The 11,541-nt window shown below is 58.5% G+C and overlaps 1 protein-coding gene across 2 annotated transcripts; it reads left to right on the top strand.

Moving 5' to 3' along the window:
- Positions 1-6,089: 6,089 nt before the first annotated feature.
- TPRG1L (tumor protein p63 regulated 1 like) lies at positions 6,090-11,435 on the top strand. Of its 2 annotated transcripts, none has more exons than XM_059061895.2 (5): positions 6,090-7,668; positions 7,773-7,864; positions 7,942-8,118; positions 8,944-9,097; positions 10,128-11,435. In XM_059061895.2, exons 1-5 carry the CDS (start codon positions 7,465-7,467, stop codon positions 10,320-10,322), a joined length of 822 nt encoding a protein of 273 aa, XP_058917878.1. In that variant the 5' UTR covers positions 6,090-7,464; the 3' UTR covers positions 10,323-11,435. The 2 variants fall into 2 exon arrangements, with proteins under 2 accessions (XP_058917878.1, XP_058917870.1); XM_059061887.2 differs by having other exon boundaries at positions 7,770-7,864.
- Positions 11,436-11,541: the final 106 nt, after the last annotated feature.

Below are 11,541 nucleotides of genomic sequence, written 5' to 3'. Positions count from 1 at the left end.
ACCGAGGGTCAGCAAGTCGACTACTGCTTGGTGAACAGACAGGCCTGGCCTGCCCCTCCTTCTCCCCTCCCTCCCTCCCTTCACCTGGGTGGGGGCGGGGCGGTATCAAGAAGGGTGTTACAGACCCCCTGCCAACCCTGAGAGCAGAAACCCACCCGCTCGTTCACCAGTGCCAGGTGTTGGGTACAGCAGAATGCGGGACTGAAGCTATCCCCCCAGACAGTGGTCTTTCTAAGTCCTGGCCCCTGGGACCTGAGAATCCGACCAGATTTGGGGAAAGGGTCTCTGTAGATGTAATTAAGCTAAGGACGTTGGAATGAAATCGTCCTGGACTTAACCCTCAACCCGATGACAGGTGTCCTCATAAGAGAAGGAGATGTGAGACACGGGGGACACAGGGGAGGCCACGTGGCCACACCGATACAGGATGAGAGGGAGGCACCCACAAGCCAAGGGACGCAGGACACAGCCAGCCACCACGGGAAGCTGAGGGAGGAGCACAGAGCAGCAGGGACGAGCCCTGCCACTCCTCATCTCAGGCTTCTGGCCTCCGGACTGCGAGACAGTAGGTTTCTGCTGTTTTAAACACCCAGACTGTGGTCATTTCTCACGGCAGCTACAGGGCAAGCCAGCGCCCAGCCCGGAGGCCCACAGAGGAGGTGGCCATGCACTAGGGATGTCAGAGAGTCCCCCCGCCCAGCCCAGCCCAGCCGTCTCAGCAGCACCAGTCCTCGGGGCAGACAGAGGCTTCTCCGGAAGCCGAGTCCGGGAGACGCAGGACTTTGTAGCTGGACACATTTCCCACGGTGCAGTCCGTGCATTTCTCGGGAACAAGGCAATACGTGTCCCCCTTCCTGTCCTCCCTTTGCTGCCACGTCAACCAGGACCAGGACAGGTGCCCCAGTCCTAGGCAATGTCCTTTCCAAGATCTCCTGGCCCCTGTCCTACCCTGGTGTCCCCCAGTGACCCCCCGAACCCGGGAAGCACTTCCGTGCAGCCAGACCTTCCTCTAGGTCCCACCGTCACAGCGCGGCTGCAGCTCCCGCCAGGCGGGACAGAGCGCTCGGGGCGCCTGGACCCAGCGAGGCAGCCGCAGGGCTGCGGCAGGGCGAGACTGTCCACCTGGCCGAATGCAGGATGCGATGAAAGTTACCATGGAAACAACGCAGCCTTTAGAAACTGCAGGAGCACCGCGTCCGTCCTGTCTCCCCACATCCGGCTCTTGTGCCTTAAAGCCAGGAGGTTTGGAAGCCCACCCTCTTCCCCCCAAGGCCACAGCCGCCCCCCATCCCGTCTGCTGGGAGGACGGTGTTTCTTTGTTGAAGGAGACCCGCCAACGTCAAAGATCAAGGGCAGTCTCTACACTACACCACACGGCAGCTCCTACACGGGTCCCTGGGGCCAGGACGGCCACCAAGCACTGTCCAGCCTCAGGCGCAGCCCTGGGACCGGCTGGCTCTGCAGCCTGGCTCCCTCTGGGAGGGAGAGGCCTCGCGCAGAAGGCAGCTGTCTCTGTGAGGTGAGTCTGGCCCGCGGAATATTCCCCGGCCTCTGCCGTAACCTCCAACCTGGTGCACCCAGAGCCCCGGCAGCTCTGAGGTCCCACCCATTCGGTTCCCGTGGGCTGTGCCTGGCCCTGAGGCTCCCCGACCCCCATTTCCATCAGAGGCAGTTGGCAGAGACGGGACCCACGGATTTGGTAAAACGCTAAGCACAGCATCTGGAAGTTTGGATAAAATAAGAATCCACACCTCCCAGCTGAGACTTTGAAGCCTTCCGCCCGTCCCACGGGGACGAGAAGATGATCTTCACCTCCTGCTTCCAGACGCCGTACCGGCTTCGGGCTCTGGTTTGAAGGCCCTGTGTGGACGATTGTGCCACCTGCCGGTGGCAGTGGAAACAGCCTTTCAAAAGCCCCAGGAAAAGAAGTATTGCAAACTCAGGGGGACCCAGGTCAGGGGAAGCCACAGCCAGACTCGGCAGGAGCCCCCGTCCTCCCCCACGACCAAGGCGCGCCTGTGGACAGCGCCGAATACCGTTTGAGCCCCCGCGTTGTTTGCACGTGTATACTGCTCTCTCACGGGGAGAACTGTGTCCCCTCACAAGGTACACTCAAGTTCTAACCACCATCATTCCATATGCGTGGACGTGGTCTTATTTGGAGGTGGGGTCTTTGCAGGTGTCACCGGGTTAAGGTGAGGACATCAGAGACTTCCCTGGTGGTCCAGTGCTGAAGACCCCATGCTCCCAATGCAGGGGGCCTAAGTTCGATCGCTAGTCAGGGAACTAGATCCCACACGCATGCCGCAACTAAGAGTTCACGTGCCACAACTAAGGAGCCGGTGTGGCACAACTAAGCAGCCCGCCTGCCACAACTAAGACCCAGCGCAACCAAATAAATAAATGTTTAAAAAACCAAAAAGATGAGGACAGCAGGGCGGGCCTGAGTCCAACGTGAAGAGGAGAGAGAGTCACAGGGCGAAGACAGCCACGTGGAGGCAGAGGCGGAGATTGGGGTGACGTGCTCACAAGCCCAGGAATGCCGGCAACCGCCAGAGGCTGGAAGAGGCAGGAGAGTTTCCCCTACAGGTTTCAGGGGGAGCGCGGCCCTGCAGACACCTTGACCTTGGACTTCTGGCCTCCAGACTGTGAGAGGACAAATTGCTGCTGTTGAAGCCTCCCAGTCTGTGGCACTTGGGGACGCAGCCCCAGGAAACGAACACAACACCCAGCGCTGTGTGTCAGCGAGCAGATGCTCAGTTCTCTTGCCTAGTTCTCTCTTGAGTTTGCGGACCTGCAGTTTACCTGCCCCGCCCCCTCCACACCCACTAAAGGCTCAGGCACCCGGCAGCATCCCTTCCCGAGTGCCAAGACCATCCGGACTCGCTGTGGACAGGCTGATCTGGTTTTTTGAAGCCCTGAAGGAATGCATCCCTGAGGTGTTTGCTGTTCTTTGTTCTGACAAGCTATAAAACCGTGCTGAAAACCCCGCTTCTCCAGAGCAGTTCCGCAGAGGCATCCGAGAGGCTGGCTTCTGGCCTATAGTCCTCAGCTTGGCTCAGATAAAACTCTTTTCTATTCCTATATTAGATTTAAAAAATTTTTTTACTGGAGGAGAGTTGATTTACAATGTTGTGCTAGTTTCAGGGGCACAGCAAAGTGAATCAGTCATACATCTACACATATCCACTCTTTTTTAGATTCTTTTCCCATATAGGTCATTACAGAGTATTGAGTAGAGCTCCCTGTGCTGTACAGTAGGTTTTATTAGTTATCTAATATATAGTAGTGTGTATTTGTCAGTCCCGGTCTCCCAGTTTATCCCCCTCCCTGGCTTTCCCCCCTGGTAACTGTAAGTTTGTTTTCTAATACATCTGTGACTCTACTTTTGTGAGTAAGTTCATCTGTCCCATTTTTTTTAGATTCCACATATAAGCGATATCATATGATACTTGTCTTCCTGTGTCGATCCCTATATTAGATTGTTTACTGATTATTTTCGTCAACACTCTAATTGCCTCGAGGGGCAACGGCAGTCACGTCCTCTTGATGACCTTCTCCCGGTCACCAGTCCCCGTCGGATCCACTGCCGCCTCTGCCAGACCAGAACCTGGACTCAAGGTCCACCCCGTTGAGCCTGCTGGGAGACACTCCTGCACGTCCTGCTGGGCACGCGAGGAGCAGGCGCCAGACCTGGCCGCCTCTCCCGGAGCCGTCGGTCAGAGGGCGACCTTGAGGGGCGAGGACCAAGCTTGCCCACGGGCTCCTGGTTCCCCTGGGGTGTCGCGGCCGCCGCGGGCAGCATCCTCCGGACACACCCGCTGACCCGCTGGACGTCGCTCCCCGTGAACGACAGTCCTCTGCCTCTGACCTGGGCTCGTGCGCCTCCTGCAGCATCCCTGAAACCGCGGCGGGCTAGCCCGTTAGCTCCCAAGTGGGGCGACATCCGTGACCCCTACGAATACTCCCTCGTAGGAGCTTGGCCTCCCCTTTTCCCCCTTGCCTTTGACCACAGCTACGCGGCAAACCCCCAGTCCTGACCAGTCTAGCTACTGGTTTCTCCCACTCCCACCAGCTGCCAGCTGGAAGGCTCCACTGCGGGCCTGCCTGAGGTCTCCCTGCAGCCCAGTGGCGCCCACACACCTGCCCCAATCAGCCTCCTTGCCCATCGCTGCTCCTCGGAGCCAAGCGCCTTCACCCAAATTCCCGGCTCCACCTTCCCAACCCCCCTGAAGAAAGCGGATGTCCCAGAACCTCTCAGTACCCCCTCCCGCCCCCCTGCAGCCGCATCCCACCCCCACCCGTGCGTAACTGCGCTCGGCCCTCTCCATGCGGCCCTAAGCGAGCCCCGGCCTCTGGGCTCCAGGTTCCAGCCCCTCAGCCTCTGCCAGGAGCCGGGTCCGTTCATGGGCCCTTGTCCCATTTCTCACTCCCGTCCTTGACTCCACGGACGCCCACGGGGCACCTGGAGCCAGGGCTGCACAGGGCACGAGGCAGGCCTCTCGGCACGTGTGAGCTGGTCAGAGGCTCGTGACAGTCTGGGAGCCAGGTTTCATCATCCCCGCCAGCCAGATGAGGAAAGAGAAGCAGGAAGGTTAAGGACCGGGCTCAGGGCCCTCGGGGGCTGGCCATCCCGCCAAAATGACCAGGCCTCTTCCATCCCCACGCCGCTGCCACCTGCCAGCATCACTGCTGTCCCCTTTGTACCCTCCCCACTCCCAGCCTTCAGCCTCAAGCCCTGAACTGTGGCCCCCTCCTCATCTCCGCCGACACGACCCTGATCAAGGTCGCTGCGTCTGAGCATGCGCGAGCACCACGTGGGCTCCCGGCGAATCCAGTGGAGGACGGCTCTCCTCTGTCTGCCCCCAGGAGCAGACGCTGGCACGGGGGCGGGGGTGGGCGCTGGGACACAGGCTCTCTGTAGATGTGTGACCTTCGCAGTGACAAGCTCTCTAGGACTGTTTTCTCTTCAGTTGGAGGGGCTAATACGGCGCCCCATGCACGAGCACAGGCAGTACTTGCAACAAGCCTGGCCTGCAGCAGAGCCTCGGCGAACAGCAGGAGCACAGTTAGCAGCTGACGCTGAGGCGGCCCCCGCTGGGCAGGGCGCTGTGCACATCCCAGGTCTTAACTCACCGACTCCCCCCGACAGCCGTGGGGAGCAGGAACCGTTATCATCCCTACTCAGTAAAAAAAGGAAACGGAGACAGACAGAGCATGAGTGTCCAAGTCCGGTGGACAGAAGTAGGGGAGCCGCGATTCAAGCCCCCGCCGTGAGTTCACATGCCCAGCTGCCATTGCGGAGCCCCTATAATAAGGGGACTCAGAAGCGGGGTCAGTGGGCACCCCGAGCCCAAATGGCTCAGACTGCGCTTCAGGGGCCCGACTCAGGCCCACCCTGCGGGGACCAGCAGAACAGACTCAGCCAGGGGCTGTGGCTGCCAGAGAAGGGGGCTCCCCCTCCCCACAGGGCAGGGCCCCAGGCGGGTGTGACCCGGCCCCTGGTCCCCAGGGGGAGGCAGCAGCTGTCCCCACCCCGCCTCACAGGCCAGCGGGTCTAGAAGCACGTTGCTGCCTCTTTTTGCACACTCAGCCCTCTTTGAAACCTTAGTCTTTCCAGGAAGCAAAGTACCAAAGCTATTTCGGTATCTGTGGTACTTTCGTCCCTCCTGTTTCTGTGGCTGCTGACGTCCAGGTGGAGGGGCGAGGGGGCAGCTGAGGACCTGCTGTGTGCAGAGCTCAGCGCCCTCCCTCGAGGGACGTTCTGGGAAGGAAGGCCAGCTACCCTGCAATTGTTCACAGACCGGGAGGGCACCCAAGTCTGCACAAGCCAGGAGGGCCTTGGCTAATCGTCATGGCCGCAGCAGCTGGCAGCCTCGGGCACCTGGGCAGAACTCTCCAGACCTGTTTCTGCAACTGCAGCATGTATACAAGAGAGAATTTACCGCCCTGGGCTCTTGTGAAATTCAAAGAATTAAGAAAGGGGTTATAAACTCCAAAGCGCAGTCATACGCCAGGAGCTGGCTTCTCGAAATTGCCTAGCTAATAGGGCACAGAAACACACACACACACACACACACAGAGCAGGTTGACCGGCACGCGTGGAGCCGACGATTATATGAAACAGCAAAGAACTAGCAGTGAGGGTAGTTAATGGCAGTGTCTCCTGGGGAGGGGGCTCTAAACTGAGTATTGGAGGATGGGTGTGAGTAGGGGTGAGTCGAGAAGACTTTCTGGTGGGGGGAGTAATCTGGGGTGTGACTAGAGGCAGTGGAAAGCCAAAGTGACCAACCGGGTGAGGATCACAGGTGTTGACATTTGTAAATTGTCATGGATACAGCCCTTGGGTCTCCAAGACAACGGGTCAAGGTGGACGGAGATGAGGTTGCCCTGGAGTCTGTGGGTGCCAAGACCAGGGAGCTGAGGTCCATGGCAGGGCCTGTAGCTGCCCAGGGTGCCGCTAGCTGCAGGCAAGATCACTCAGAGCAAGAAAAGATCCAATTCTAGTGCCGGGAGGACAAGAGCAGAGGCAGCAACAAGGAATCCTGGTTCGGCCCTTGATGGAGTGACGAGGCCCCGTGCCTCGGTGTCCCCTTCCGTGGAGCAGGGTCGGGAGCTCTGATCCCTAAGCGCGGGGAGCACGTCTGCATTTAGCACAGCCCTGGGCCCATGTCCCCGTCGCTCCATCCATGAACCCGCGGTCAGAAAGGCGGAGGCGCTCAGGAAAGACCTCTGCTCCGCGGGCCGCCGCTCCTCCAGTCCCCGAAGCCCGCGCTGCCCCTGCTGTGCAACGTTGACACTCTCGGGGGAGAGCTAGTCCGGGGAGTGGTCACACCGGGCAGGAGGTGCTTCCAGGGAAGTGGTCTCCCCCGGTAGGGGTCCGCATCCAGGGGGCGGTCACTCTGGGCAGGAGCCGGGGTCGCATCCCGGAGGTCCGCTGCACTTCAGCCAAAGCTGAATACAGGGGTGTGGACGTCGTGCAGGAGGTCGGGAATCCAGGGCGTCCCCGGCCGCCCGCCGCACCCCGGAGGGGGTGGGGGGGGCGAGCACCCGATTTACTGGGAGAGGAGCGCTCAGCACCTGATTCCCCTCTCCCCGTGGGCCCTCTGCGTCGCCTTGGCAACCTGCCTGGGCCCCGCCCTTCCCCTACACATAAACAGGAAGTGGGCGTGCGCGCGGCGTGCTCTTCCGGCGCATCGAAGGGCGGGAGCGATTGTGAACGGCGGCGGGCAGGACCAATCGAGGAAGACAGTTGAGGACGATCCAATAGCGAGGGCCGGAGGGGGGAGGGAGGAGGCGGAGTCTGAGGCGGGGCTGGAGAGGCGGAGCCAATCGCAGCGGGCCTCAGCGAGGAGCTGGCCCGGGGGCGGGGCCGAGGGTCCGGCGTAGGCGGCATAGGCGTAGGCGGCGGCGGCGGCGGCGGAGTCGGGTCCGGTCCGGGGTTGCTCGGTGGCGGGCGCGGCGATGCTGCAGCTGCGGGACTCGGTGGACTCGGCGGGCACGAGCCCCACGGCGCTGCTGGCGGCTGGCGAGGAAGTCGGGCCGGGCGGCAGCGTCGGTGGCGGGGGGCGGCTGGGGACGGACACTCCGCTGCGACAGACGCTGTGGCCGCTCAATGTCCACGACCCCACGCGGCGCGCCCGCGTCAAGGAGTATTTCGTGTTCCGGGTGAGGCTGGGAGCGGGGGCGGGAGAGGGCGTGGGTGGGCGGGGCGGGCGAGCGGGCGTGACCTGTGACTTCCGCCCCCGGCCCGCTCCGCACGCTCCCAGCAGCCCGGCACCATCGAGCAGGCGGTGGAGGAGATCCGCGTGGTGGTCCGGCCCGTGGAGGACGGCGACATCCAGGGGGTGTGGCTGCTGACCGAGTAAGGGGGCGTGCGCTGGGGAGGGGGCCCGGGCACCGGTGCGCCCCGGGCGCCTGCGTAACCGCCGCCGCCCGCAGGGTCGATCACTGGAACAACGAAAAGGAGCGGCTGGTGCTCATCACCGACCAGGCGCTGCTCATCTGCAAATACGACTTCATCAGCCTTCAGTGCCAGCAGGTGGTAAGGGTAGCCTTAAATGCGGTGGACACCATCTCCTACGGAGAATTCCAGTTTCCCCCAAAATCGCTCAACAAGTAAGTGTGTTGAACAGAGAACCCGGCACCAGGGCCTCCCAGTCAGCCCTTCCGAAACCAGCCTCCAGTGAATGTCTTGCTTCAACGGCAAAAGAGTGTAGAGACAGGTGACTTGTGCCCAGCAGGGTGCGTTAGAAGGAATTCTGGCACAAGAGACAGTTATTAGGCTTGTAATAAAATGGACTCAGGGTACGTTAAAATAGGCCTGACGTGGGTATTCTTCAGATAAGAGCCAAACTCAGCATTTTATTTCCGCCAAGAAAGGATTACATCTATCACGTCAAGCTCTGTGGTTAGTTTTTAAAAGAAAAAGGTAGTGTGTCGCTTTGATTTGCAGATATTACTGAAGATTAAATTTGGAAACGTTTAATGGCCAGTTTTCAAGAGCTGATCTTCATCTGTTAGGGAGGTTTCTGAAATATGAGAAACCTGGACATCAGTCTACTCAGTTGAATTAAACGGTATATTTTAGAGTTTTGATGTAGAGATTTGGGCAGGGAGCTCAGGAAGCTAAGATAAGTTCAGAGTTTTGGCCAACAATAAGATGCTCAGGGAAAAGGATTTAAACTTGCAAAAATATGACTCGTTTAGTTAGCACAACTAAGACAGTGCTTTCAGTTTGTCATATTTTAAAGTGCTGAAAGCTGTCGTTATTAGACACGCCATTCCTGTCCAACCCCACGGGTCCTTCACTGTTGTGAAATGTCATCAGTCTCATCTTAACTGGTGGAACAGCTTTTTAATCTCACACCCATGACTGAGCAGGTGCTTGGGGGCGCCATGGCCTGCCGTGTGAGGTCTGGTCCCTTTCTTCCCACTTGGTAGGCGAGAAGGTTTTGGGATTCGCATTCAGTGGGACAAGCAGAGCCGCCCGTCCTTCATAAGCAGATGGAACCCGTGGTCCACCAACGTGCCGTACGCCACATTCATAGAGCACCCGATGGCCGGCGTGGACGAGAAGACGGCCTCTCTGTGCCAAGTAAGAACACAGGCAGCAGCAGCAGCGCTGCCCAGTGGGATGGGAATGTTCCAGGCCTGTGCTGCCCAGTACGGTGGCCACATGGGGCTGCTGAGCGCTTGAACAGTGGCTAAACAGAGAAAATAAACTTTTTTTCCCCATAAATTTATTTAATTATTTTTTCTTTTTTTGGCTGTATTGCTGTGCGCAGGCTTTCTCTAGTTGCCGCGAGCCAGGGCTACTCTTTACTGTAGTGCGTGAGCTTCTCATTGTGGTGGCTTCTCTTGTTGCAGAGCAGGGGCTCCAGGCACGCAGGCTTCAGTAGTCGTGGCATGTGGGCTCAGTAGTTGTGGCTCACGGGCTCTAGAGCGCAGGCTCAGTAGTTGTGGCGCACGGGCTTACTTGCTCCGCGGCATGTGGGATCTTCCCGGACCAGGGCTCGAACCTGTGTCCCCTGCACTGGCAGGCGGATTCTTAACCACTACGCCATTGGGGAAGCCCCAGATAAACTTTTGGATTTTTAAAAGTTTGTTAAGTTACGTCTAAATAGCCCTGTGTAGTTAGCAGCTGCTGGTCAGCGTAGCTCCATGATGGGGTCCTCTGTGGCTGTGATCGTCTTGGAGCAGGGCCCAGGAGGGCTTCGGGCTGTGGCAGGTGACCCCCGCCCATGGTAGAGCCGGGCAGTCTGCGTGCTCAGCAGGAGAGGAGGCCTTGGGGTGGTGAGAGCCGGGTCCAGGACTGGCGACAGGCACCCCCCCCTTGCCAGCTGTGCACCTGGGCCTGCTCCCCGCCTGGTGGGTGGTGGGGAGGAGTAGGTGGGTCACTGCGGCAAAGCCGCGTCAACCGGCAGGGTGAGGCCCGTGAGGACTGGCTGTGGTCAGTCACAGGTGAGCGCAGAGGTGTGAGGTGTGGTGCTTGTAGAGTGACGCGGAGGAGATGAGCCCAAGGGCTGCTGGATGCGTCTGGGCAGGCATCTCTCCAGGGTGGGGACGGGCTGACACAGACGCGTGGGTGATCACCTGATCGAGCTCCCTGTCTTCTCTCTGTACAGTTGGATGGCTTCAAAGCTCTGTTAATCCAAGCTGTCAAAAAAGCCCAGAAGGAAAGTCCTCTGCCGGGCCAGGCCGGCGGCGCGCTGGTCTTGGAGCGCCCCCTCCTCATCGAGACCTACGTGGGGCTGATGTCTTTCATCAACAATGAGGCTAAGCTGGGCTACTCCATGAGCAGAGGCAAAATCGGCTTCTAGACACCGCGCCCGTACACGGCTCTCTGCCCTGGGAGAGCCAGGCCGATGGGACCCTGGGGGCGGCAGGCCTCTGGCCAGCTCCACTGCCGCTGGCAGGGTCCGAGCCCCTTACCTGTAGGGGTCTGGGCACGATTAGCATAGTCAGATGGACCGTATACTTTAGCTGGATACTGGGCATCGGGTCACGTGAGCTCCAGACAAAGCAGAATGAATCTCGCTGTCACTGTCCTGGCCCGTATCTGCTTCCTAGAACCTCAGTTTCCGTGCCCCCCGCCCCCGCCGGGGTCTCCATCTGGCTTCCCGTGGTCCCTCCCACCCCAGCCCTGGAGCATGTTACTAATAAACGTCGCGTGATTCCAGTGCAATAGCCCTGTCAGCACCGCAGCCACACAGATTGCTACATCCAGGGAGGTACCTGAGACTCAGTGCCTGTGCTTGTTTACAGTTGGTGTCCAAATTTGTATTTGGAGATTTAATCCACTTTCTTAAAGCTAATTTGAAAGAAGCCAGCAGGCAGGAGCTCATCAAGAGACCGTCTGCCTTGTCAGCTCCTGAACAGATGGACACTGGCTTTTGTGGAAATACGTGTTAGGCCTAAAGTCACACTTTTTCTAAAATTAATCTATAGTGTTAATAATACTTATGGTATCTTTCTCAGGCCCAAAAAGGTTTACAGAAAATCATTTTAAGACAAGTCATTAGTCTGAGAAAGTCACATCGATAAGTTCTTTGCGCACAATTTTGTCAACTCTGTTAAGTTTGTATTGTCATATTCATATTTAAAAAGGGAACTGCTTAGTTTGCTTGTAAAGAATGCACTTTGAAAAGGAACCACGTCAGAGTCTCCTGACGCAGCTCAGCCCTGGACACCAGCCCCGGGGGAGTCGTCTGCCTGGGGGCGTCTGTTGATGATTTAACTGTTGGCCCGCCGGTTCCTCCTCGTTATTTCTGACTCTGGCGTAGCTGTGGTCGGCATGGCCGTGATTCGGATGCGGGGGCCTGTCCACATCGAAAGGCTGCCTCACAACTCCGCCTGGGTCCTGAGCCTTTGCTTTCGGTCTTGTAGTAAAGACATTTGAAATCTGAGTTAAAACATTAAAACGGTGGGTGTCATTCCTCTCTTCAAGTTATTAAAATAGGTGCAACAACCAAGAAAGCGTCCTGTTAAATGGGAGAACCTTAGAGCATGAGCTGTGCTTTGCGCTGGTCTTGAGCCCCT

Source organism: Kogia breviceps, chromosome 1 (genome assembly GCF_026419965.1).
Source record: "Kogia breviceps isolate mKogBre1 chromosome 1, mKogBre1 haplotype 1, whole genome shotgun sequence".
Taxonomy (NCBI): domain Eukaryota; kingdom Metazoa; phylum Chordata; class Mammalia; order Artiodactyla; family Physeteridae; genus Kogia; species Kogia breviceps.
The sequence above is the reverse complement of the archived record's forward strand: the minus strand, read 5'-3'. Positions and strand labels throughout refer to the sequence as shown.